At 36.4% G+C, this 25077-nt stretch overlaps 1 protein-coding gene across 14 annotated transcripts in view; it reads left to right on the plus strand.

The window, feature by feature from the left end:
- LOC121295772 (nuclear factor 1 B-type-like) overlaps nucleotides 1–25077 on the plus strand; it is a 137564-nt gene that overhangs the window by 19557 nt on the left and 92930 nt on the right. For 6 of the 14 annotated variants that reach the window (XM_041220811.1, XM_041220830.1, XM_041220803.1 and 3 more), the window contains exon 2: nucleotides 24081–24612. In XM_041220811.1, the coding sequence (XP_041076745.1) occupies nucleotides 24081–24612 (532 nt within the window). Of the gene's footprint in view, nucleotides 1–15050; nucleotides 15060–18990; nucleotides 19484–23668; nucleotides 23687–24080; nucleotides 24613–25077 lie in introns of those variants that run through there. The other 8 variants (XM_041220863.1, XM_041220855.1, XM_041220908.1 and 5 more) reach the window with 6 other exon arrangements.

The raw sequence follows: 25077 nt of genomic DNA on the forward strand, positions 1-25077 counted from the left end.
TACTTGAAAAGCTATGTCACATAACCCCCCTAAGATTTGACTGATAAAATAAAAGTAAATAGCAAAAAATATGTAAAAAGGCAGTTACTGTCACCAAGCTTTGCCATGTTAACTCTGTTATTTAGAAAAGTAGCTCTCATAAGTTTTAGAAATCCAGGATCCAGAATTTTGGTTTGGGAAAACTAGGAATTCAATTGGAAATGTATAACATTTAGTCTCAAGAGCTGCTTGTGTTGTTGGATAGTTCCGGATTGGCCTGGATTTGTTGTACACCATTGTGAAGGGGTGCCCACCCCTTGTGTGTATTTTATTTATGCATGTATTCATTTGTTATTATTATTATTATTATTATATATATATATATATATATATATATATATATATATATATATATATATATATAGTGTGTTTGTGTGCAGGCAGATGAAAGCTGTTCGTCATTTTTATTTATTATTTGAGACCTGCGAAAAGTCGGTCTTGTAATGTATAGTCAGTGATGGGGCTGATACCCCATCCCTAAAAACTCTCGTGGGAAAATAAAAGGACCCACTCTCGGCTCTTTAGGCAGAGAGTTAGGAGAGAATAAGTGAGCAATACTGAACAAGAGTGAATGCTCCTGAAGTAAAAGAACAATAAGATACTCGTTAGTAGGAACGACAGTGATTGTTTATTTTGTGTTTGTTACTTTGGCCCGTGTGCCTTTTTGTTTACTAGTGTGTTTTTTGCTCAATTGTTTATTTTGTTTATTAAATAAAACACTGAGCGCCTATACGCTCAGTTTCAGCCCTGTATGCCTTTTTGTTGTTGCACTTCTTCCTGGTCCGTGACGTCACCACACATGCTACTCAAGTGCGTTTTTTTAAATTAATTTTTTCAAAAAATTTTCATTGAAAAAAGGGATGAAAGGAAGACCAGGAGGTGAAGGACAGGGAGGAGGAGGGCCACCTGAAAGCCAGGAAATCAGGGCGATATAGCCAGCCGTCGGTGTGCCCCCCCATGACCAAAAACATTGGTTCGCCAACTGTCCCTTCCACCGTTATGAGGAAGAGGAGGACTTCCCAAAACAGGAGCCGGAGGATGACAGCTGGGAGGCCTTTTTGAGGAACCTGAGGATGACAGCTGGGAGGCCTTTTTGAGGAACCTTGCAGTGGAGTATGGGCACATGTTGGCCATCTGCCCCACGCAGTATGAAGAGGAGGAACTAGCGCCCAAGTGGGAAGAGCCCGAGCATCCAGCACCCAGTCGAAGGCAGCATGAGCATCTAGCGCCCAGATGGGGGGAGCACGAGCGTCCAGAGTCCAGAAGGGGAAGCATCAGCAGAGGAAGATTACCTGCGGCTCCCTCCTCCACCACTATGGGAGGACTACCTACCGCTCCCACCTCCACCGTCACGGGAGGACTGCCTGAAGCTCACGCCTCCACAACCTGGGGGGAAAAGTGGAGCTCCCACTGTTGCCTTATTTGCTGGGATCTCTCTTCCTTCCGTCACCTCCCAAGGGTCTGCTGCTGCCATCACCTGAGGTTGCCTGTCCCGCACCACCTGGGATTGCCTGTCCCACACCGTCTGAGGTTGCCTGTCCCACACCACCTAGGGCTGCCGAGCCTGCACTGCCTGGAGCTACCACGCTTGCTCCGCTGGCAGCTGACTTCTGCATGCTAGTGGCCGAGGTTGCCAGTATGCCATGGCCATAGTTGCCACTGGGAGGCCAGGGGAAGCCTCCGCTCCCACCCCAGAATGTGGACTTGAACTTTTGAAGTTTTAAGGGGGGGCGAGTTTGAAGGGGTGCCCACCCCTTGTGTGTATTTTATTTATGTATGTATTTATTTGTTGTTGTTATTGTTATTATTATAATACTAGTGTAACTGATATTTCCCTATAAAACCCTATTCTTAATACCATGATTAGAGGCTACTACTGACGACAGTACTGTACTGTAATCCCTATTTTGACGACAGTAGTATACTGTAATCCCTAGTGTGACAACAGATCATGCTGATATTTGATTACAGCCGCGATCTGACGTAAATGGAATGAACATTTTTTTTAAAAAAAACTTTTTAAAATGATGACGGTTTCAAAGTGCATTGAAAGTTCTAGTAGACAATTTTCAAATAGAAAGTTTATTTGTTAAAAAAAAAGTCCTCTCTATTTACCGTTGTGTCAGAGGCTGAAAGGCAGAACTTTGTAGCACAGCAGCAAAATACCAGCACTATAAGGGAAACACCTCAGATCATACTTGGCAAGATCAGAGAACTGTGACTGGTAGTCTCTGTTGCAGCGCCATCCAAAGGCCATTCACATGAACCTTTAAGTTACAGCATCCAGAGCATTTTTGGGCATAACTGCATTTTTAACAACTCAAAAGTCACCGTGAAATTTTATGAATCTAATGTTAGACAAAAGAAAAAGCCAAGTTACTAACCGACAATGCCTAATTATTATTTTTTAAAAAAAGTAGTTTGTGATTTTCAGTAAAGAAAAGATGTGTTTAATGTTATCTGCGTGTGTTTCTTTTTTCTTTCTGTGCTAGTATTATACAAAATAAAGTAAAAGCAACTGTACATAAATCCTTTGTGATGTCACAGTACTACTTGGTGGCTTTTTAAAATCTGATTATGTACAGTATCTTGTACATTATTATTATTATTATTATTATTATTATTAGTTGTTTATACATATAGTGTAGAGTGCATGGGGGAAGGCAGCAAAGGAGTCGGCTCTTTTGTACAGCGGTATCGGTGCTATGCTTTAGTACACAAGAGGTCCCGGGTTTACGGCGGGAGACTGACGCCCTTGGCCCTAGTCTACTCTCTCTCTCTCTCTCTCTCTCTCTCTCTCTCTATATATATATATATATATATATATATAAATGTGTTTGTGTGCGGGCGGATGAAAGCCATCTGTCATTTTTATTTCTTATTTGAAACCGGCTTCAGCCACTCTGGGCTCATAAGGCGGAAAGAGTTAGGAGAGAAGTGAGCAGTACTGAATGAGAGTGAATGCTACCGCAGTAAAAGAACACTATATTTTTCAGAACCCAGCTACTCTACCTCTTTAACACTAACCCCAAAGCATCTTTACAGTTTGAAATCAAAAGTAGGTTTAAAAATTATTTGGGCATAGATCAAAACCCTCTTGCAACACTATATAATAATAAACAGTGATACACGTAAAGTCAAATAATCTTATTTGTAGCATTCAGATATTTCATTTAAAATCTTTATTGCGTGTAATGTAACACAACCACAACACAAGCACAAACTGATCTATTCCCGCACACACATTGCTCCTGTCCTGTGAATTATAAATGACCCTAGTCTTTGAAAAAAGTTTTGAACTTAACAGTATTGTGTGTTGTTGTGGTGATGTTTGAATGGTAATAGAATGTTTTCACTCCCTCTAGCGGCATTTTTCAATACTGCAGTAGTGTGCAGCCAGTGTGTCCTTTACCACCTTTGTTTCACAAGAGTTACATAACTCAACAGTAAATTGGTTTTCATGGCTGGAAGTTGTACAATATTATTTTTTAACACTTTTTTTCTTACTTATATCTCTTAGTCAGACATCCTAGTAGTCTAATACTAGTATTTAGTACTACCATACTGTACTACCAACATTCATTTGTGCACTACAACACTGTCATTTAGCATTTTAGGGTTTATGGGTTTAGGGTTAAAATGTCCACCTGTTCAAACACAAATACAATACAACCCCCACTACCACTTGTGATCTAAGATAGAAAAGATCCTATTCTGTGTTACAGTTTAATAGGAGAGTATAATAACCTAAACGATACCTCTTTAATTTCAGGAGAAGTATTTAAAGCTTGCTAAGAATGAGTGCATTCAATCACTGTTTGCATGACATTGTTGTAAATTAATGCCTTGCAATTTTATATTGCACAATCTGTTAGAGGGTGTCAAAACAACCCTTTCAAATAATTTAGCAAACTCCAAATATTGAAAAATAAGAGGATTTGTGTAGATTGAAACCGAAGTGGAGAAAAATATCAACTATGTGGTTGAGCCTTGAGTCTTGCTGCTGTCAGGTGATTTGTATCAGTCCCACATAAGAAGGATTAGCCACAGACATTAATGGAACTACTGCCTTCTAGTGGAGGATTCAGGGGCATTACAGTACAAAGAAATATATATATATATATATATATATATATATATATATATATATATATATATATATATATATATATATATATATATATATATATATATCAAGCAATTCAATTGAAAACAATAGAAAGTTGGTGCAAATCTTTTCATCTATTGTAATAAAGACATGGCTGGTTGGTTTGTCCTATTTAAAGTTAAAAAAAAAAAAAAAAAAGTTTTGGCAGTTTGATTGTTGTAGTAGAAATGCTATGATGCAATTTGAGTAAAAGCAGAATGTAAAATGCCTGTATTAAAAATGTTGACATCTCAGTTTTGAGTTAATGTGTTATCACTCAAAATAGAGCAGCCAATAGTATAAATGTATGTGATGGACTGATGAGAAAATAATTCATTACTGCAATGCCTGTAGTGCTGCCTTTTTATGCCAGTAATTTAGATTTTGTGGCCACATAGTTGCAGAATATAGAATATTAACTGGTTAAAATGAACAAACAAATACACTGGTGAATATCCTTGTAATGTTTTATAAGGAGCAATGTTTTTTTTTTTTTTTTTTTTTTTTTTTTTAATTAAGGCAGGGGTCTCCAGTCCTGTTTCTGGAGGGCAGGTGTCCCTCCTTGTTTTGTTCCAATTAAGTCCTTATTAGAAGCACTTAATTGGCTTATTATAAGCTTAATTGGTCCAATTAAGGATATGTTCTTAACCTACAGTAGTTACCTTGATTTATGTTAGCAGTGTGACATTGTGTAGTGAGATGGGCAGGTAGCACTCACTGAACATGATTTTGATGATGGAGCAGACTTCTCGCACTAGGGCAAAAGGGGTTTGCCCCTATTTTGATGACAAAACTTGGAGCAGACTGCTTTTGGTGACATGCTTTGCCCCATCCTATTCCATCTGCTTTAGTGCCAATGGTCGGCTAACTTTCAGCGGCGTAGCCTCATTTGCATGTTAGCTTTAAACAATTTAGAAGTAACCAGGCAAGGGTAGGTTTATTTGAAGCACAAGTGCAGGTGAATCTATTTCGAAAAGGGAACATCAATTAGCAAGAGGTGAAGGAAAAGGAGTGAGTGAGACAGAGAGAAACCATTTTTTCCAGACAATATTCTAATTTGTCTCTAATTATTTTATTTTTAAATTAAAATAAACAATAAATATTGTAACAGTGGGAAATTGTTCCTCGCGGCAGAGTGTGTGGAAGCTTGCAGGGTCTGTTGTGTGCAATGTACTCAATAAAGAATTGCCGTTCTGGACCAAAGCTGCAGTCTCCTGTCTGATCTCTTAACACTGTTCCTGAAAATCTGCTACGCTACAATATTGTTGCTATGCAAACTGTTATGTAAAAGTGCCTTCATTAACTTTAGGGCTGCTCTGAAAAATATTCTGTAGATTTGAATATTTCATACAAATCTATATCGTTCGCAGCAGCACTTAAGTCAAAGAATACACGTTCCAAATCACAGTTCCCACATAAATCATAAATAAGCTCTATATTACAAATGGCTATAACAAAATAAAATTCCCATTGCTATTACAAATATTTTCCTTACAAAAAATATCAAGAGAATCCAGAAGCATCGCAGTGCATACCGATACAAGAAAAATGTTTCGAATAAGTGCAAGATGTGCTCTTGAGTGGTTTTGTAAGGAATCTTGTTGCATAGATGTTTAGTTAGGATGATTGAGTATGACTGGATCAAAATGGGCTTGTCTTTACCATTATGAATGTATTTATTTATTTATGAATATTCCACTCATAAACTATAATGTTAAACAGTGACATCTGCTGTTGTCCCAAATTATGACGGAATAAGGAATAACAACATACATAACATATTTTGCTTACTATTTAAAATGATTTATACTTACAGATATAACTTTTGGTCAATATATTACTAAAATAAGATGCACCAAAATGTATAATTATTTCTCAATAATATAATCTATGGTTATGCAGATTCTGTAAAATTTCTTCTATGTTAAGCAGTTAGAGCCCTGTGTTTTTCTTTTTTTTTTCTGTAATCTCTTTTCCTTAATGTTCCAGTTGTTTTTGTTGGTTTTTATCATTAACTTTTTAGCCTTTATTATTTTTGGTACTATTCTTTTAATAATTATTTTAATAACTGGCTTTGTTCTGTGCCACAAGGATTACATGTTATTTATTCAGGGCGGGGGAAAGCAGAGCCTACAGTGTTTCAGTCCCCCTATTGAAATAAGACAGTGTATGGTTAATAAATACACAAATGCTCATACAATAACTACTATACCGAACAGCAGCCCCCAGTGCCCCTCATGCAGTCTCTCTCCTAATTGGCCTGCCAGTGGTAGTGGCAATGGTAACTGCTATGCAGCTTTAATTCAGCCAAAAATATGTTTTTGATTGCTAACCTTGATATGAAATTACAGTGTTTAAGGAAGATAAGTTATCTCGGTTACTGTAGTTTAATGATGCCACAAGGTGGTATACCTACAATAGAAAAACAACATTTACATTTATTTAAATGTATTATGCATGGGGAAATAACTAGCTGATAATAATGCGTGTCACCTCCTTGAGTTTGCATAACAGCTCAGCTCAGCGATGGTCAGCTCCTGATTAGCTGGTGTATGGTTTTCTGGTGAATGCGCAGCTGGATGAGAACATTGATGTGTTCTTCAGCTGCCTAAAGTTCTTTGTTTTTTGCTGGAACCTTAAATCATCAGCAATTCAGTAGATTTCATGACTGGTCTGGCTGGCATTGCTCATACTAGTTCATAATATAAATGCAATACTTTATGTTATGTAAACAAATACTGGCTCTCCATTGATATACTGTAAACGTTACTAACAAGGAAGCTTGAGTCCTGGTTTAATATTGTCCTCTATGAACTGTTCTCTTTGAAGTGTGTGCCATGTGCTTACTGTTGAACTGCTTGTGTAATTACAATGTATTACAATGCTATTGTTACTAATCATCTTGTACTGGAGCTGGCTAAAGGCCTTCTAAAGTGCACATTGCTTTTATTTTAAGGATTACAGTGCCTTTTTTTATTATTTTTATTTTTACAGTATTTCTTTTTTTTAAATTTGGATATACTGTACATCAGGGTTAATTAGGTTTAGGCTGTGGTAGAGGGTGTTTTTTTTAGATGAAAAATTAGGAAATGTGGGATATTAATTTATGTATGTACAGTATATACAGTATAGCTAAGTGTTTATTTCATGTATAGTATCCCTTTACCTTTAACATTACAAAAAAATACCTTTCAGGATCCATCACCGGGTTGATCCAGACAGAAAAATGTTTCGTATAGACAGCAATATAAGATCATTTACCTTTTGGTACTGGGCCAAGAAGTATTAAATGCCAGGTTTTTGTAAATGATAGCTGGAATTGTTATTACATTGTTTCTTAAAGATGTATACTCTTGAATGTAGCCTATTTATTAATATTGTAAAAGGCAGTGGCGTGACGTGACAAAATCTATTGCGGCCTCACAACCGCAGACCACATGTAACCACGCCAGCCCAGGACCTCCACGTCCGGCTTCTTCACCTGCGGGATCGTCTGTGACCAGCCACTTGGACAGCTGATGAAACTGTGGGTTTGCACAACCAAATAATTTCTGCACAAACTGTCAGAAACCGTCTCAGGGAAGCTCATCTGCATGCTTGTCATCCTCACCAGGGTCTTGACCTGACTGCAGTTTGGCATCGTAACCTACTTCAGTGGGCAAATGCTCACCTTTGATGGCAATTGGCATGCTGGAGAAGTGTGCTTTTCACAGACGAATCCCGGTTTCAGCTGTACCGGGTAGATGGCAGACAGCATGTATGGCGTTGTGTGGGCGAGCGGTTTTCTGATGTCAACGTTGTGAACAGAGTGCCCCATGGTGGCGGTGGAGTTATGGTATGGGCAGGCATAAGCTACGGACAATGAACACAATTGCATTTTATCGATGGCAATTTGAATGCACAGAGATACCGTGTCGAGATCCTGAGGCCCATTGTCATGCCATTCATCCGCCGCCATCACCTCATGTTTCAGCATGATAATGCACAGCCCCATGTCACAAGGATCTGTACACAATTCCTGGAAGCTGAAAATGTCCCAATTCTTCCATGGTCTGCATACTCCCCAGACATGTCACCAATTGAGCATGGTTGGGATGCTCTGGATTGACGTGTACGACAGCATGTTCCAGTTCCCGCCAATATCCAGCAACTTCGCACAGCCATTGAAGACGAGTGGAACAACATTCCACAGGCCACAATCAACAGCCTGATCAACTCTATGCTAAGGAAATGTGTCGCACTGCATGAGGCAAATAATGGTCACACCAGATACTGACTGGTTTTCTGATCCAACTGTAACTCAGTAAAATCTTTGAAATTGTTGCATGTTGCATTTATATTTTTGTTCAGTGTAAGTGCATAACAGTGAGCAAAAAGTGCTTGTGGTGTAGATCATTTCACACGAGCTTGCATGCCATTAAGCTGAGATGCCATAACTGAAGCCCCATCGTAGCACTGGACAACTAACTTGCTGGAACAATCAAATTCCTCCAGAAAGCGAAACACTAAAGATTTATATTCTGCCACATTCACAATATTCAGATACTGTTCTTTCAGACCACTGTCAGTCACATACCTGAAAACACAAAACAGCTGAGTTACATTTCATCTACCATTACAGCTACATACTTGGCTTCCTGTATTTCTGCTTTTATTGCATCTACAGAACCTGTGACACCAAAAAGATGAAGTCATTCTGAATCTTGTTAGAGGTACATGGGAATACTGTGGCTGTTGACAGAAATCAGAGAAAGTAAATCCATATAATTACCTCTATTTAAGGAATTGGTGCTTCATTATGCCCTCTGAATGCCAGTTCTTGCTTGCCAAGGAAAACAACAGAATCAAGCAAGTGTTTAAGAACCTCACGATCATTCTTTGTTGCTCGTTGTGATGGATTGTAACCCTGTGCATCCAGTTGAACATCAGTCCGGTTTGTCCAAAACCTTTGAGTGTTACAGTGGCTCACAAGTGACTTGGGAACGGTCATGTTTTTGTGCTGACTTCGGTAGACATCCCAGATTGCTGTAGCCAGTTCTGTTCCATATCACCTTTTCTGCACTGAACAAAAAGGTTTTCGCAATTTTCTTTTTTAATTGACAACTACCGATAAGCCATACATCCATCCATTATCTGTAACCGCTTAATCCTATAGAGGGTCACGATGAGCCGGAGCCTAACCCGACAGACACAGGGCGCAAGGCGGGACTACAACCTGGATGAGATGCCAGTCTGTCGCAGGGCACCTAAGGGGAAATTTAGAGAGGCCAATCCACCTAGCCAGCATGTCTTTGGACTTGTGGGAGGAAACCAGAGTACCCACAGGAAACCCACTCAAACACGGGGAGAACACGCAAACTCCACACAGACAGACCCTAAGCCACAGATACCTTTCATAATTAGAATTTTGGAAGTGGCAAGTATATCTTTTACATTGTACATTTTGCATCACAAGCATGTTGGGAAAACAGTATATTTCACAGCATATAAGTAGGGCTTCTGATTTTCTGTTTTAACCAATAAAAACCGACAAAACACCCCTGATACAAATCCAATAAACACCAGAAAAACATTGAAAACGGTTACTCAATTCACGTTGACTTGACCACTTTCACCGTGAAAAACATAAATAAAATAACTAAATAAAATTCTGTTTTAAATTCCTCAAGCGTAAATGCTGCCTATGGAACTGTAATGTTGCTTTAAATCTTGCAGGCGTGTTACAATCTTCCAATAGAAATGTAGGCATTTGCTGCCTCTCAGCAGTTGGGGTGGGTTTAAAGTATTTAGAACGTATCAATGCGAGATACAAGTCGGGAAGGCGGGACATTGCCCACCTTTTTTTTTTTTTTTTTGTAGGTTACTGTATTTTATTTTAATTTTTCACGGGGGGAAGGGGTCAAGTCACCGAACTGAGTAACAATTTCCAGTGTTTTTCCGGTGTTTATTGGATATACAACAAATTAATTTTTTATTTTATTTTATTGTTTTTTACCGGTTAAAACCGAAAATCAGAAGCCCTAATTATAAGGAATGGCTGCGTGAAATGTATGTATTTAATCAAACATATTATCAATCTATTAAAACCCTCAATAATGTGTGAAACCACCTTTTGAAAATTACATTTGTGAAAGCAATTAGAAATAAAGATTGTTAAATCATTGTTTTGTCGGTGACTGCTACAGTAACACCAGTTTCAGTTTGAAGTTTATCGTGAAATGACTTATTTCTCCATGAAACTACCGTAGTGATCTACCAAAGAATTATGCATTATATAATGAATTAAATTTAAATAATGTTTACTGTTCCGATGTATTAAATATTACCCACATACTGAAAGGTAAGGCGTGTAGTTGTTTTTAAGTTGCCATACACCTAGGCTGTTAGTGTGGTGTGGTGTCGTCGTCTACTCCTCCCCCCCCCCCCCCCCCACCTGACACACACTTAAATAATTAAAATTATTAGCAGAAATTGCAACTTAAATTTCCTCCTAAAAAGTTAAATCCACCCCCCCCCCTCCTATACTGCATCTCAACTCCTATTTTGTGGTGTCCTGATTTTTAGAAATTGTGAGATCTGATTCTGCCTAAGAGAAGCTTTATAAAATTGCTATAAAACCAATTTATATTAATATACAGATCACTAATAATGTTGTTAATAAAAATAGGTAATAATTTAGATTTTGAAGCGTTTGTAAGCATTCCTTTAAAATCATAAAACGTTGCAACCCCTGAAACAAGAGCACAGCTATTTCACCTCATAAGTGGAAAATACAATCTGCACGCATGGGCTGTAAACAGATCGGCACAATCGCATTTACCCTTGTTGCAAATAACCCTGGTTTTACCGTATGTTGTATGTGTGTACCGGGGTGTTTCAAGTGACAAAAGTAATTGCTAATCATTTAATAACTGTTATCCTACGTGCAATCGTCTATCTACATAAGCACACCACCATGCCTTGTTACTGACAAGTTCTCAAAGAAACGTCACTCGAAAACGACTGATAATGCTTTGGTTTCCTCTGTACTTCATACACTTCAGCTTGACAGAATAGTTTAATGTGATTTTGAATATCAATAGCTTTCCTGCATGAGGAAGAAGAAAAAAAAAGACATGGCGCTAGATCTTATTTAATGGTTTTAACGAAACAAATGTACAGGCATCGAGAAACTAGGATAAAGACGTGTATAGTAATTTATATATTAACGAAAGACCAATAATATAAAACTTACTTTATGTGCATCAACTGACTTGGTACGGAGACAGACCCACTGAACAAAACGAGCTTTTCATTTGACTGCATTTGGTTTAATGGCACAATTCAGTTTTACGAGAATAAGCAACTGCTGAATTACTTTAAGCATATGTTAAAATAACTTACCAACGCCCGGAATCAGGAATGCTTCCCCTTGCATTTGAAATTGTAAAAAGTTTCGTAATGGCACCGAAAACGTGATTCGAAAACTGCAGGCTAAAACAAAAGCAGAATCTTTATACAACGGCAAGAAGAAACTGCACAATTCCTTGACAAATTAGATGAAACAAACGAATTCCTAAGACGAAGATGTGCTGTAGTCATTCTGGGTTGCATACGTGATAAAACTAGACCTCTAGAACGTTTCAAGGACTTGTCGATTTTAGTTTATTTTTCTACACATCTATTCATTCAGTCTCCGTTTCACTTGACTGCAGAATACGTGCTGTCTCAGCGTCTATTGAACGATTCATTTCAATAAACTCTTTCAAAGTAGATGCTGTTACTGTTCGCACTAGTAAACACAAAAAGCATCAAATATTTTCAATGTTATTTAAAAAAAAAAACAAAAAAAAAAAACAAAAAAAAACAGCAATGTGTTGGTTTAGTTTTGCTATAAGCACAGACTCTTATTATCCCCGCAAAGTTGTTTGGCAGAATGTTTTTCAGCAATATGGGAATCAAGTTAATGCCTAATAAGCATTATAGGCTTTTTTTTTTTTTTTTTTTTTTAACTGGAGCTATATGATTCTCAAACATGTGCACGGATGTATTACATTAAAATACAACAAGTCTACATCTGCGACTTCCTGCTTTCTGTAATTGTAATACACATTTAAAATGTATTTGTTACCTTATACGTTGCGCATTTTATGCACATTTGCAAATGGATATGATCACAGTGACAGAATAATAATAACACAAAAACAGCCAGAAATCAAAACAATTAAATAAGAAATAAATAAACATGCATCATAAACAACATAGAATCACAAAAGTGTAACATACTTTATAATACCTGTAGGTACTGTACTCAGGCAATATTTAAGAAACGTGCTTTCAGAAAAATGCATTTTGCTAATGCGAATAGGTACAACAAATAGTCTATAACCCGAAATGAAATGTTAACTTGATATTACTATTTTTGAAAAAAATCATAAAACATAAATTTAGTACTCAATGAAAGTAACGCATAATTATAAATAGATAGCCAATTATTAGTCAGAATTGAATAGACATAGACGTGCATGTTACAAAAATGTTTTACTTGAATGTTGAATTTTAGAATAACGATTGTGTGGATATAGTTGGTGAAAGGGTTAAGAGCTGGTAATAGGGGTGTAAATAATAACGTTTAACAATAAAATGTGTTTTATTTACACCGGTAATATTGTGCTTGTGCAGCAAGTCGTAGAATTAGTTTTCTTGTGCTATGTTAGGCAGCGGAGTCTCAACTTCAAGGACGTTTTAAAAGTACGTTTACTGTCACACTCTTCTTGTGCGGTGCTGTATTAGTTAGAAACACAAGGTTGGCAGTGGCACGGAAGTTATATAGGCTACTACAGTTACAGCATCCCACACAGAAAAACTTATTTTAAAAATATGTATTTGTAGGCCTACAGATATTTGCCTATAAGTAGCTAATAGAATAATTCAGTAGAAACTGGTAAAGGCACACAAATGGTAAATAACATATTTACCACTGTTCTTAAGCTGGCATATAATTGTCACATATATTGCGTGTAAAAGACCAACGTCTAGCATTTCTAAGCATGGGCCTACTTAAAGTTTAAAAATAATACAGGGGAACATTTGCACTGGGGACAAAACAAGCATTTTTTTCATATAATTTCTATATTTTTTTCCCATAAATTATCTAGGGTTTAAATTATAAGGTGTGTCACACATTTGTCAAATGGATAGTGTGGCTATAGGTAAGGTAATTACCATGTAATTATTTTACTTTATAATAAAATAAAAACAAAGACCACAGTTTATTATCCATGCAACCTGCATTGTTTCAAACATTGCAGTATTTACATTTTGTACAATGTCTTTGTGCTACTCATTTGATAATGTGACTCACAAAAAAATAAAACAATAAATAAAATAGGATTATGAATAAACAGGTAAACAATTAAGAATATATAGCCTATACTTTCATATCAGCTAAGCTCGTTATAAATGTATCACCCATTGGCAATTGTGTAGGTGTGACGCTTATATGCTTACTAGTAAACTGATTCTTTATTAACTATAGCCTACACACATCTGCATTACATAGTTACGGGACGTACCTAAGTATATTTTTGTTCAAATAATTCTTCTGGGAAGAATATATATAGAGAGCGTCGGAAGTAATAATCCCACATAAACCATTTCTGCACTGTGTCCTCGCGCTGCCCTTTTCGTGCCAGTCAGCTCTCTGGCAGTTCTACCGATAATGGAGAGAGTTCTGCCAGTGCGTCAGTAATTTAGTGCTGTTCAGACACGGCTGCCATACAATTCAAATGATTTCCCCACATTACCTCACAACACCGGCATTTACTTTAATCTAATCTTAAATTCTAGAAGTATCAAGGTCTTGATAAGTGCAGGCGATAATTTATATGATGTGAATACCACAAAGCGTGATACTGATACATTGAGGAAGGATGGTGAAACAAACGAAACACACGATTACAGTTTATTATTAAAACAGTATGATATGATTGTATTTTGTGGGTTGTTTGTGGTGTAGCTATGTCTGTGTTTTATTTTGTAGCATAATGCTGTGGTCTACTTTGAAGACAGAGGAACATGCAATGGTAAAACATGTATTTTATTTTATTTCCTATAAAGAGCTGCACATATGTCAGTATAAAAATATACAAATACAATGTAGGTGTCATTGTCACATTGTTAAATTGTGAATAAAACTTACATCAATATATAATACACAGTCCAAAAAAAAATAAAAATAAAACTTGTCCAAAGACCTGTCGAGCGCTGCACGTTTCAACTGCAAATAGTCTCGCTTTTGATTGGCTGAGAGGTTAATAAATATGCAAATATACAACTACACCCGCCAAGCGGAAGTCAGAAGCTGCAACTCCGTCCAATAGGAAAATAGAGATTGAATCCAAGTGCGCAAGCTCTGCGTCTCCTGCAAGCAGCAGCAAAGAGAAGAGAGAGAGAGAGAGAGACAGAGAAAGAGAGAGAGAGAGAGAGAGAGAGAGAGAGAGAGAGAGAGAGAGAGAGCGAGCGAGAGAGAGACAGAGACAGAGACAGAGAAAGAAAAGGAACAGACTTACTGTGTTCCAAAACTCAGCCTCTTCTGGAACGCATTCAACTCAACAACCAAAACCTTCTCCAAAACTGTAACTCAAAGAGGAAGGAAGATTTAAAAAGAAGTGCTCATTGCCTAGACTTTGACTTTGCCGCCTTTCTGCCAAGAATTCTCTTCCGGTGTTTGAAAAAAAAAAAAAAAAAAAAAAAAAAAACACTTGAAAAAAGCCCTGAGAAATCACAGATTTGAACTTGAGAAATGTGACGGCACCGGCTCTGTGTCTCAGATTCCAGGATCCCAGTTTTAATTCAGGGTCCCATTTTTAATTATGCACGTTACAGTGCAATGGTACGTGAGATTTGAACTGTTACATATATATATAATATATATATAAATATATATATGATATATATATCTATATATATATATATATATATGACCCTGGTGATCGTGTAAAAATTTTGATTTTTTTTTAAAATTGTTGTTATTACTACACATGTGAAAGTGCTGTAGATGTTGGATTGTTTATGTTTGCTGTTGGCAGTATTTATATGTGGGTCACACAGTAATAATAAGTCAGGAATCGGTGGTGGAGCTCGCGTCCAAAAAAGTGCTGAACTTGGCACATTTCCTGCGTTAACTTTTTTTTTTTTCTTCTTTTGGCAAAGAACTTAAGTTGATTTTCTAGCGATGACATGAATACACTGGCAAGTCACAGCCCTACTGTTTCTCAGTTATTTTTAACGACGTTACATGTCTTCTTCTTCTTCTTCTTCTTCTTCTTCTTCTTCTTCTTCTTCTTCTTCTTCTTCTTCTTCTTAATAATAATAATAATAATTTTTTAAAACCACAGTTACCCAATTTGACAATTTTGAACTATGCCCTTTTTTTTAAATTGTATAATAGATTATATTATTTAATATACATAATTCCTCAAAAATTATTTACTTTAATTTTATATTTGTAGCTTTATTGCAGTCGGGTTATCTTGAAATTTCTTTCTTTATCTTTGCTGCTATTTTCCTGTGTCTTACTTTGCCCCATTGAAATGCAGAAGAGATTCATCCATAAAGTTGTGGTTCAGCACCGTCAGTGTGTGAACACTTGGCAACTTTCTCAGGTTGAGGGGGTGGGGAAGCCAGATTCCACTTACACAAGAAGCCGATGTGGCGTGATCTGAATTATTATTAGTGCCGTGAACAGGGTCATCTTCTCCCCTCCCCTTTCAGGACTGCCATTGAACTTGAGACGAGACAGCGACCATTTCCAAGTTTTACAGTACTATAAGCAGTGTTTAAAAAGGCGCCAAAAATAACAACACGCTAGATCAGACTCTGAGTTCAAAGTTTTTTAAAAATATCTCCACCCCCCCCCCCCCCCCCCCCCCCCCCCAAACCCCCCCCCCCCCCCCCCCCCCCCCCCCCCCCCCCCCCCCCCCCCCCCCCCCCCCACCCCCCCCCCCCCCCCCCCCCCCCCCCCCTCCCCCCCCCCCCCCCCCCCCCCCCCCCCCCCCCCCCCCCCAAAAACAACCTCATTTGATCCCCCATATTACGTGTTTTATACATTACTACAGACAGTACTGCTGCGTGTAAAACACAAAACACATTCTGAAGTACCGTCATGAGGACGCACTTTTATGTTTTGTGTAACTTCATGGCCGTTCCTTAATTAATATAATAAATATTATATATAGTTCACTATATATATCTATATATTTATATATAATATATATATATATATATATATATATATATATATATATATATATATCACGTCTTTTGTGTATCCAGCTTGTACAGTTTTTGGCCACGAAATAGTCTTGGTAGTTTGGTAGATGTTTTATGTCCTCTAAAAACTGTAGTACCCGTCTCCAATGAAGCAAAGTGCATCCTTTGTGTAAAGGCAGTGATTTACAAGTTGTGGTTTGCAACAAATTATTCTTTTTCACTTTTACTTTCAGCCTTGATGTGGTGCGTCATAAAAACGTGTAACTTTGTTCCATGTAAGCGAGTCTAAAACAGTGCGTTTAACTGCTCTGTCCAGACAGTATTTTTCGGTTTTTAATTGTATTTGTATTTTAGTAATGCATGGGAAGCGTTAGACGTCGAAGCCTCGTTATATTTGGAACACATACACTTGGAAATCATGTATGATTTTTAAACTTTCCGGGTTTTGGAATTGGATTAGCAACGCATGTTTCTCGAAACGCTGTATTTTTTTAATCGAACAGAAGGTTTAGTGCAATAAAGTTTCGAAGTTTGTGTAGTTCATCTGCTCCCGATATGTTGCTGTGTTGCCTGCTATATTTTCTGCAATTATTTTTCCCACGGAACACGCCATCGCTATATTTTTACTTTGGGTAATTTAGATCAAAATTATAAATGCAATTTAAAACATTAAGGCCACAGAAATATTCTACTCTGTCTTAGTTATTTCAGATAAGGTTAAAAATACATTTGAACAACATTGTCACTAACATAAATATTTCACTGGTGTCATTAATATTTTTCTTTAATGTGGAATTTGGTGCTATTGCAGAATTTAATAACATTTGTGAATTTACCAGTCAGGACCTTGGTATTTGAAACGTTGACACTCCAGATGAAGAACACATTTAGTTTTTAGAAAGCAGCAGGACCAAATCTACAGTTAGTTGTATGAAACGTCAAATATGTTCACAGGTTTACGTGTGTTGTTAATGGTTTCTCATGGAGCTTACCAAGTTACAAGTTTGTGTAGTCGGCCAAAAGCCCGTTTAACATCGTGTTTTTTTTGCACAGTTACAATATGATCACAAACATTTCAATCCTCAACCTGCATCAATGTTTTTTTTTTTTTTTTTTTTTTTTTTAATCCACAATGAATACCGTTTCCAAATGTTATAAAGCTTCTTTAGACGTTTAGGAAATGTTAAGTTGCCATTGGATTAAGACCCAGACAGAATTAGAATCGTTGAATTCAGCCAAAGACAGAAAGATAAAGAAAGCTGCAGTTCGTTTTTGGTATATTGGGACATGGCTTGAGGCAAGCCTTTTTGTGTAAAACTGTAATTATGCTTAGCAGTACCTCGGAAAAATGAAAGTAGGGTATTAAACATGCACACCAGTAGTTATGGTTCTACAAACGCCAGTTCAATCAGTTATTGTGCATGTTCACCTATGTATGTAAACATGTGTGTATCCTGGTATGTACGATATTACGATTATTTAATCTCCGGTTGTAAAAAGTAAGATCTGAAGCCATTATGTTTACGTTGAATCTTTGTTCACTAAGTTCTGGCTGCATACTGTATAATACCTGTTCAATTTGCGGCACCTGGCTGCACAACCATAAAGCAAGTCGTACCATCCCACAAGTAGTATATTACATTTTATGTAGGTTTGTTTAATACTGCAATTATTTGTAACACATACATGACTACAGTAAGTACACGCTTTTTCGTGATACCTTTTTAATAGGATCTGCTAAACTACGTATGCGCACACAACACACACACACACACGCGTGCGCTTTCGAGACCACAAATGTTCCTACTTATGACCAGGACGGCAATCACACAAGATATACAAAGATAAAATCCGTGCTTATAATGTCTAGAGGTAAAACAAACAAACAAAAAAAATAAATAAATAAAAACCCCAACAAAAAACCGTATGAATTTATTAAGTAGTTCTATTGAAGCAAGCTGTAGCGCTAGGGATTGATATAACGTTTTTTTATTTTAAGTTAGCTGATTGTTTCTGCTGGACCAAGTTAAAAATATATATAAATGGTTAAATCTGTTTCTTGGTTTTCGTATTGGAATGCCTGCCTGTCGTTGTGCTGTAGCCTGTCGTACTTTGAAACCTAATATGTAACGGAGACAAACATGACGTGTCTCTAACTTAAAAACAAACAAACAAACCAAAAAAAAAAAAAACCCCCAAAAACAAAAAAAAAAACGAAACAAAACAAAACAAAAAACAAATATATTAGATGTATACAAGCAGGTATAGTAGAAGTGCGACACAGTAAACTTAACCAAAGTGAGGGCATTTTCTATTACGTTTCCATACAAACCGGGGGTTGGGGCTGAAGCTTTCTGCTCATAAAAATCATAACTAACTAAAAAAAAAAAAAAAAAAAAAAAAAAAAAAAAAAAAAAAAACCCCGTGTTTTTTTTTAGGCTGTGGTTTCTGTAACAGCAGAGAAAGTGGGTTGGCGAAAAAGGAATGCGTTTGCAGCAGTAGGAGGAGTATGACTGTAATTAAATAATAAATAAATAAATAAAAAAAACTCAAGACTGATTTGTAGGGAACGAGCAGTCTAGAGGGTGTAGCCGCTCGATTTCATATCAAGTTTGAAAAGTAAATATAGTACTAGAAAATTGGCGCCTTCTACTTTTTTAATTTAATTTTTTTTTACAGGTTTACACGATCTTTTTAAATTTAAGATTGCTGCTATTTTATTTGCATATGTAGTATATTCCAATATTATTAGCTGAATATTTTGGATTTAACAATCTGGGGGACTTGTATGAACTTCATTCAGCAGAGATCCTTAAACATTCAACTTAAGGGTTACATGAGAAGGCAAGCTTCGCCCAACTTTTCTGTCGCTCTGAGAAGATTTTTAATTTGAGTTAACAACCTCGGTTGATCCAAGCGCTGTTGAACTTGTGGCGGAAAATGAATCGATAAAGTCAATCCACCTGGTGTTTTGAGGGTTTTTTTGCAACCAGCTAGCTGTTGTTCAGCAACGACATGATGTATTCTCCCATCTGTCTAACACAGGTATAAACTTTACTGTATTCTTTTATTTTTGCATTTACTAATTGTAATGTACAACCTCAGGCACGTATTGCATTTTAAATGTGTCAGTGTGAATTGTATGCACAGTTTATATCAAGATTATCTGACCAACTAATATGGAATGAAACTTTAATCTTATGTCAACGAGTTTTTTTTGGTTTTTGTGTGTTTGTGTGTTTAAGGTCTATTTTTTTACTTTTTTTTTTTTTTTTTTTTTTTTTAGAGGCTGTAACATTTACCAGAAAGTGTTTATGTAATGATTATTTGAAAATGTGGATTTCCACATTTAAACGATTTTAAGTATCATACTACCTTTCACGTCGGTACAGACGTTTGAACGATTTAAAGATTTAAAAACATTAGTTGGATTTAACATGCGTATTAGTTTCCCTTATTCGTCAACGTGTTCAATTTCCTTAAATGTATTAAACCAATCTTTTGTTCAAGTGGTTGCATTAATAGAGTACTAATGATTTACATTAGTTTACTTAAATAAATATGATGCAGCGGTTTATTGTAAAAAGTAAGGCATCCTAAAATACCAGTGAAACAAATGTATTCAAATTACACTGAATGGTTTTATTATGATGTTGGTAATTATGGGTTTTCTAAATATTTAATGATACTTGCCCACTGTTTTGATGTGCAAATAATATTTTCTGGTTTATCTGCACTGTTTATAACATGTGCAAATGTTAGGATGGCATACATGTTGACTTTATTAATAAATAGACAGGTCAGAAATATAATATATTTAATTTCAATTACTTTTTAATTGAGGGGCTGTTGTTTAAAAGTACTTTCATAACTAGTGTTCGTTTTCGTCAGGTTTTATCATTAACTAATCTTTCCAGACATTGTACCTTAATGAACCTGATAAAGAGGACACACACACACACACACACACACACACACACACACACACACACACACACACACACACACACACACACACACACACAATGATGAAACAAAGGCAAATAGTTCTGGGAACATTTTTGTGCACAGTGCACCTGAAGCATCTTTAAAATCAACTTTAGTTTTTTTTTTTTTTTTATTACTATTTCAAAGGACTTTACAATGAAACCACTGGAATTTTAAATGCTAAAGGGAGGCATTCATAAATTGTGAATGGAGATGAAAACAATGATAAGGTTGATTCAGTGGTTGGACAGAGTCCTCTAGCTTTTTGGCTGACACATTTTCACTGTTTATATTTTGTTTGGCATCAGAAAGTGATTGACTGAGATAGGGTTTATTTTGTGTTTAAGTGAAGTTTATGGCAGGAGACAGACTGGCAAAAATAGGTTATCTAGAATCATGCATTTGACTTTAGATGTACATGTTTATAAAATATTTACTTTGTGCTGGTGTATTCACATACATAGGTATATTAAAGCTATGAGATATTAGTATCTGAGATATTAATAGTATTGGTATTATTGAAAAAAAATAAGTGTATTTCAAATCTAAAGCAAGCATCCTTATGAACAAATGTACCACCATTATTGCAACAGCTTTAAGAAGTGTGGCGTCCCACAGATACACCAACAAAAAGAAAAGGAAACCACTGTTTTTTTCAACGTAGCATTTTTTTTAAAATAAAAAATGGAACACTAAACTATTTAAAGCCCAATTTAAAATAAAATCATAGGTCTATTTTTTACATTAATTACAAAAGTTAAACTTATGACATTTTAACTGATGAAGTTCCAACTGTAGCATGAGCCATAAGTTTGAACATCATTCTAAAGTTAAAATTATTTTACAAAAGCCTGACATTTGCAAATGACTTTGAGAACACAGGTTATTTATTTCACATTCATATAGAAGTCTTGGGCAAAATAAAATGTAAAATAATGCTTTTATTATTAATCCTGCTTGTTATATAAAGTAGTTTTAGATGTTATCCTATTTTATCAGGGTGTTGTGTTTGCATGGTATTGGAAGCCTTAAAATTGTAAGCAATTATCTTTGTTTCCCTGTCTGTGGAAAAAGGGCTTTTTGTGCAGACTTTTCCACTGGATTGCCGGTTTGTAAAATATGTATGTTTAAAATATGTACAATTTCTTATATTGAAGTTATCACTGTTCATATTTTAAAAAAAGATTTTAAGCAAGATGAGTAATCGTATCTGTATCTAGAGATCTGAAACTGTTGCCCTGTGTTGAGTTTTAACAAAACCTTACATGCTGTAAGAAACACTTTTAAAGTAACTTTTAAAGTAAAAAAAAAAAAAAAAAAAAAAAAAAAAAAAAAAAAAGATCAGCATTCCAGTTGATTAATTTAGAACCATTGTCATGATATATTTATTTATTTATTTATTTATTTTTAATACAAATTTTAGACTTAAACATCATTAGTACACATCACCAATTTAACGCTGTTAAAGAGAAGGACTTTTTAAAATGTATTTATTTATTTATTTATTTACTACCAGGAAGGGTATGATTATTCTTTTTTTTTTTTTTTTTTTTTTTAATACATCTTAGGGAACATATGATTCTGTAGTCGCCCAGCCTAGCAATGCCTTCCTACACAAAGAACAAAAAGTGGTTTAACGCTTACAGTGGCCTACTTTATTTATCGCTTACATGACTCTTAGTTTGTGATTAATTTTACATTTTTACAAGTTCAAAGTTTGTGTGTAATGCACAATAGCACAGGTGAATGATTAAAGTGGAAAAGGAAATGGGTAAAATATTAAGCATGATCTTTGTTTTAATACAGTTGTAATGTGCCAATATTGGGCGTTTCACTGCCAGGACCCAACATGTAGGCTCTTGTCCCTGCAATTTACATACTAAGATAAGCAAAGTAATAACGTCAATTTTGGCATTTTTTAAAAAGATTTTGTTTGGCGTGAACTCAGCTGAAACAGTAACCCACAAACGGTTAGACTTAGACATTGAGTGCTGAAAAGCAAAATTGCACATACCACGCTGGTGTTTAAGCTACACATAAACACTACCCCTTGTCTTGCAATAGATATGTTGTCTTTCAGAAGATGGGATGTTACCGGTCCTTTTTATAACAGAATAGTGGCTGAATTCTTGTAACGATTCTTTATTGATAAATGACTTAAGATAAACTATATCACTTAAAAAAAAAAAAATGCATTAAAAAAAAACAAGGTTGATGGATGCGTTAGGTTGGAAAAATAATAAGAAGACTACTACAGTTAAACATTAAAGATCAGGTTTCTGGAAACCTGAAAAAAGTGAAGTGTATGCTTTATACTGCAAAAAGACTAGCGGATTATACAAGTCACTGTTTGATAATGTACTTTCTAATGTCACCCCTGCCACAGCATGCAAGAGCACAAAGATTGCAAAGTCTGTGCCAAGTTGCCATTTTCATTGTCCATCTAGGATTGATTTTCAAGGGGTTAGAATAATTGCCATGCTCTTGTGATCAGTTAACAAACTAACTGACTCTATGGGACCTCAAATCCTAACTTAAACCTACAGAAAGAACATATTTGTTTAAGTCTAAACTTTTATTAGCTTTTTTAAATTTAGTTTTTGTTATATGTAAAATTGCAAAAGTATATGCCATACTTATTATATTCCAAACCCTGTGTGTTTTTTGACCACACTCCTTTGCTACACCCAGATTTCTCTAATTATCAGAATAGTGCTGGTGAGGTTGGTTCATACTTCAGACCTACATAATTTCTGGTCAAATTTGAGGGTCTCCGACTGTATGCGACAGGTGGGAATTATGTCATATACACTGTTGCGAAGTGTGTCTTTTTTTGGAAAGTCGTACAGCCTTTTCTCATGCGTTTGTGAGCTGAAATTGCACAGGGTCGGATAGTGTTGAAAAAATGTAAACATTTACTGTATGGTCGGAGTGAAGCTGCACAGCTTTTATAGCTGTCTGAGCCTGATGTATCACATTCATCTGCGACAGAAGTATGAACCAGGAGTTACTGTGCAGGAATGTAGGCTGTTTTGATAAGAGAAATTGACAAAGGTAGCTGGCGCATGCTCCATGTCCCACCAACAATCTTTTACTGAGAGCATGCTCCGAAAGCAGGAACTGTGTGGTATCACAGAATATGTACACTTTGTACTTCTGTGGCACAGACAGAAGAAATCAATTGTGCCATTCACTTGCTGTGTTGTTTAACAGCATCACCGAATTTGTCCAGTTTTAACAACAACATAATTTCTTGTGATGGTATAATAACAAAGCTGGAATCTGCAGTTTGGCTATATGGCATAAGATCTTTTATTATTGTGTTTAGTGTTAAAAAAAATAAAAGGGTGGTGTGGGTTAGCAATAGATTTTAAGGCTGCATGAGCACTTGAAATAGAATGTTCTTATAATATTTTTGTGTTACCCTACAGCTTGAAATGTTTAGGAGTTACTCATTTAAAAAAAAAAAAATGTTACACATGCAATTAACATCCCTTAATTATTTTAATGTTTGCAATTTGCTGCAGGACTTTGAGTTTTCTTTAGTAAAGGTGGCGGTGGGTTAATTATATAATTGCCAAAGGGGTCACTTCTACTGTATGGCTGTTCCTGTTATTACCTTTTTTATCTTGTTATCTCTTCTTCCCAACTGCAGGATGAATTTCACCCGTTCATCGAGGCACTTCTTCCACACGTCCGTGCAATCGCCTATACTTGGTTTAACCTCCAAGCCCGAAAGCGCAAGTACTTCAAGAAGCACGAGAAGCGGATGTCAAAGGATGAGGAGAGAGCGGTCAAGGATGAGCTGCTTGGTGAAAAGCCTGAGATCAAACAGAAGTGGGCATCCAGGCTGCTCGCCAAGCTCCGCAAAGACATCCGCCAAGAGTACCGGGAGGATTTTGTGCTCAGTGTTACGGGGAAGAAGCATCCTTGCTGCGTGCTGTCCAACCCTGACCAGAAGGGAAAGATCAGGAGGATCGACTGTCTCAGACAGGCCGACAAAGTCTGGCGCCTTGATCTGGTCATGGTGATCCTTTTCAAGGGCATCCCTTTGGAAAGTACGGATGGAGAGAGGCTTGTGAAATCCCCACATTGCACCAATCCAGCACTTTGTGTCCAGCCACATCATATAACAGTATCAGTCAAGGAGCTGGACTTGTTTCTGGCATACTATGTCCAGGACCAAGGTAGGTGCACAAAGTAGACAGTGTAACTATGTGTACATGTATGACATGCATTTTTAGGTTCTGTACTGGACTCACCCATGCACAGCCCCCTAGCAAGCCAATATTTTACAGTTGTTATTTAGTACATAGCAGGGTTTCTGTAAAGTAAACTAGGTTCATGTAGCCAGCAAAGTCTGCCACCTCCAACTGTATGAACCATTTTTATTCTAAACGTGTTAATAACAGGTATGAGACCAAAGTACATCACATGCTCACTTGTGCAATAGAGTCTGCTAAATAACATGCAAATAAACTTGTAAGACAAGATTTTCTGACAAGAGTTCGTTTTATAGCTGAAGGCATTACCATTTTGTACTTGCTGTAACATGACATTTCATATAAACTGTATACTTAAAAGTTTAAGAACTAGAACCAGTACTACAGCGGACAGGACACAAAGGCAGCCCTGCGACAAGGTTAATTTAA

This window comes from Polyodon spathula, chromosome 2 (assembly GCF_017654505.1).
Source record: "Polyodon spathula isolate WHYD16114869_AA chromosome 2, ASM1765450v1, whole genome shotgun sequence".
NCBI classification, from domain to species: domain Eukaryota; kingdom Metazoa; phylum Chordata; class Actinopteri; order Acipenseriformes; family Polyodontidae; genus Polyodon; species Polyodon spathula.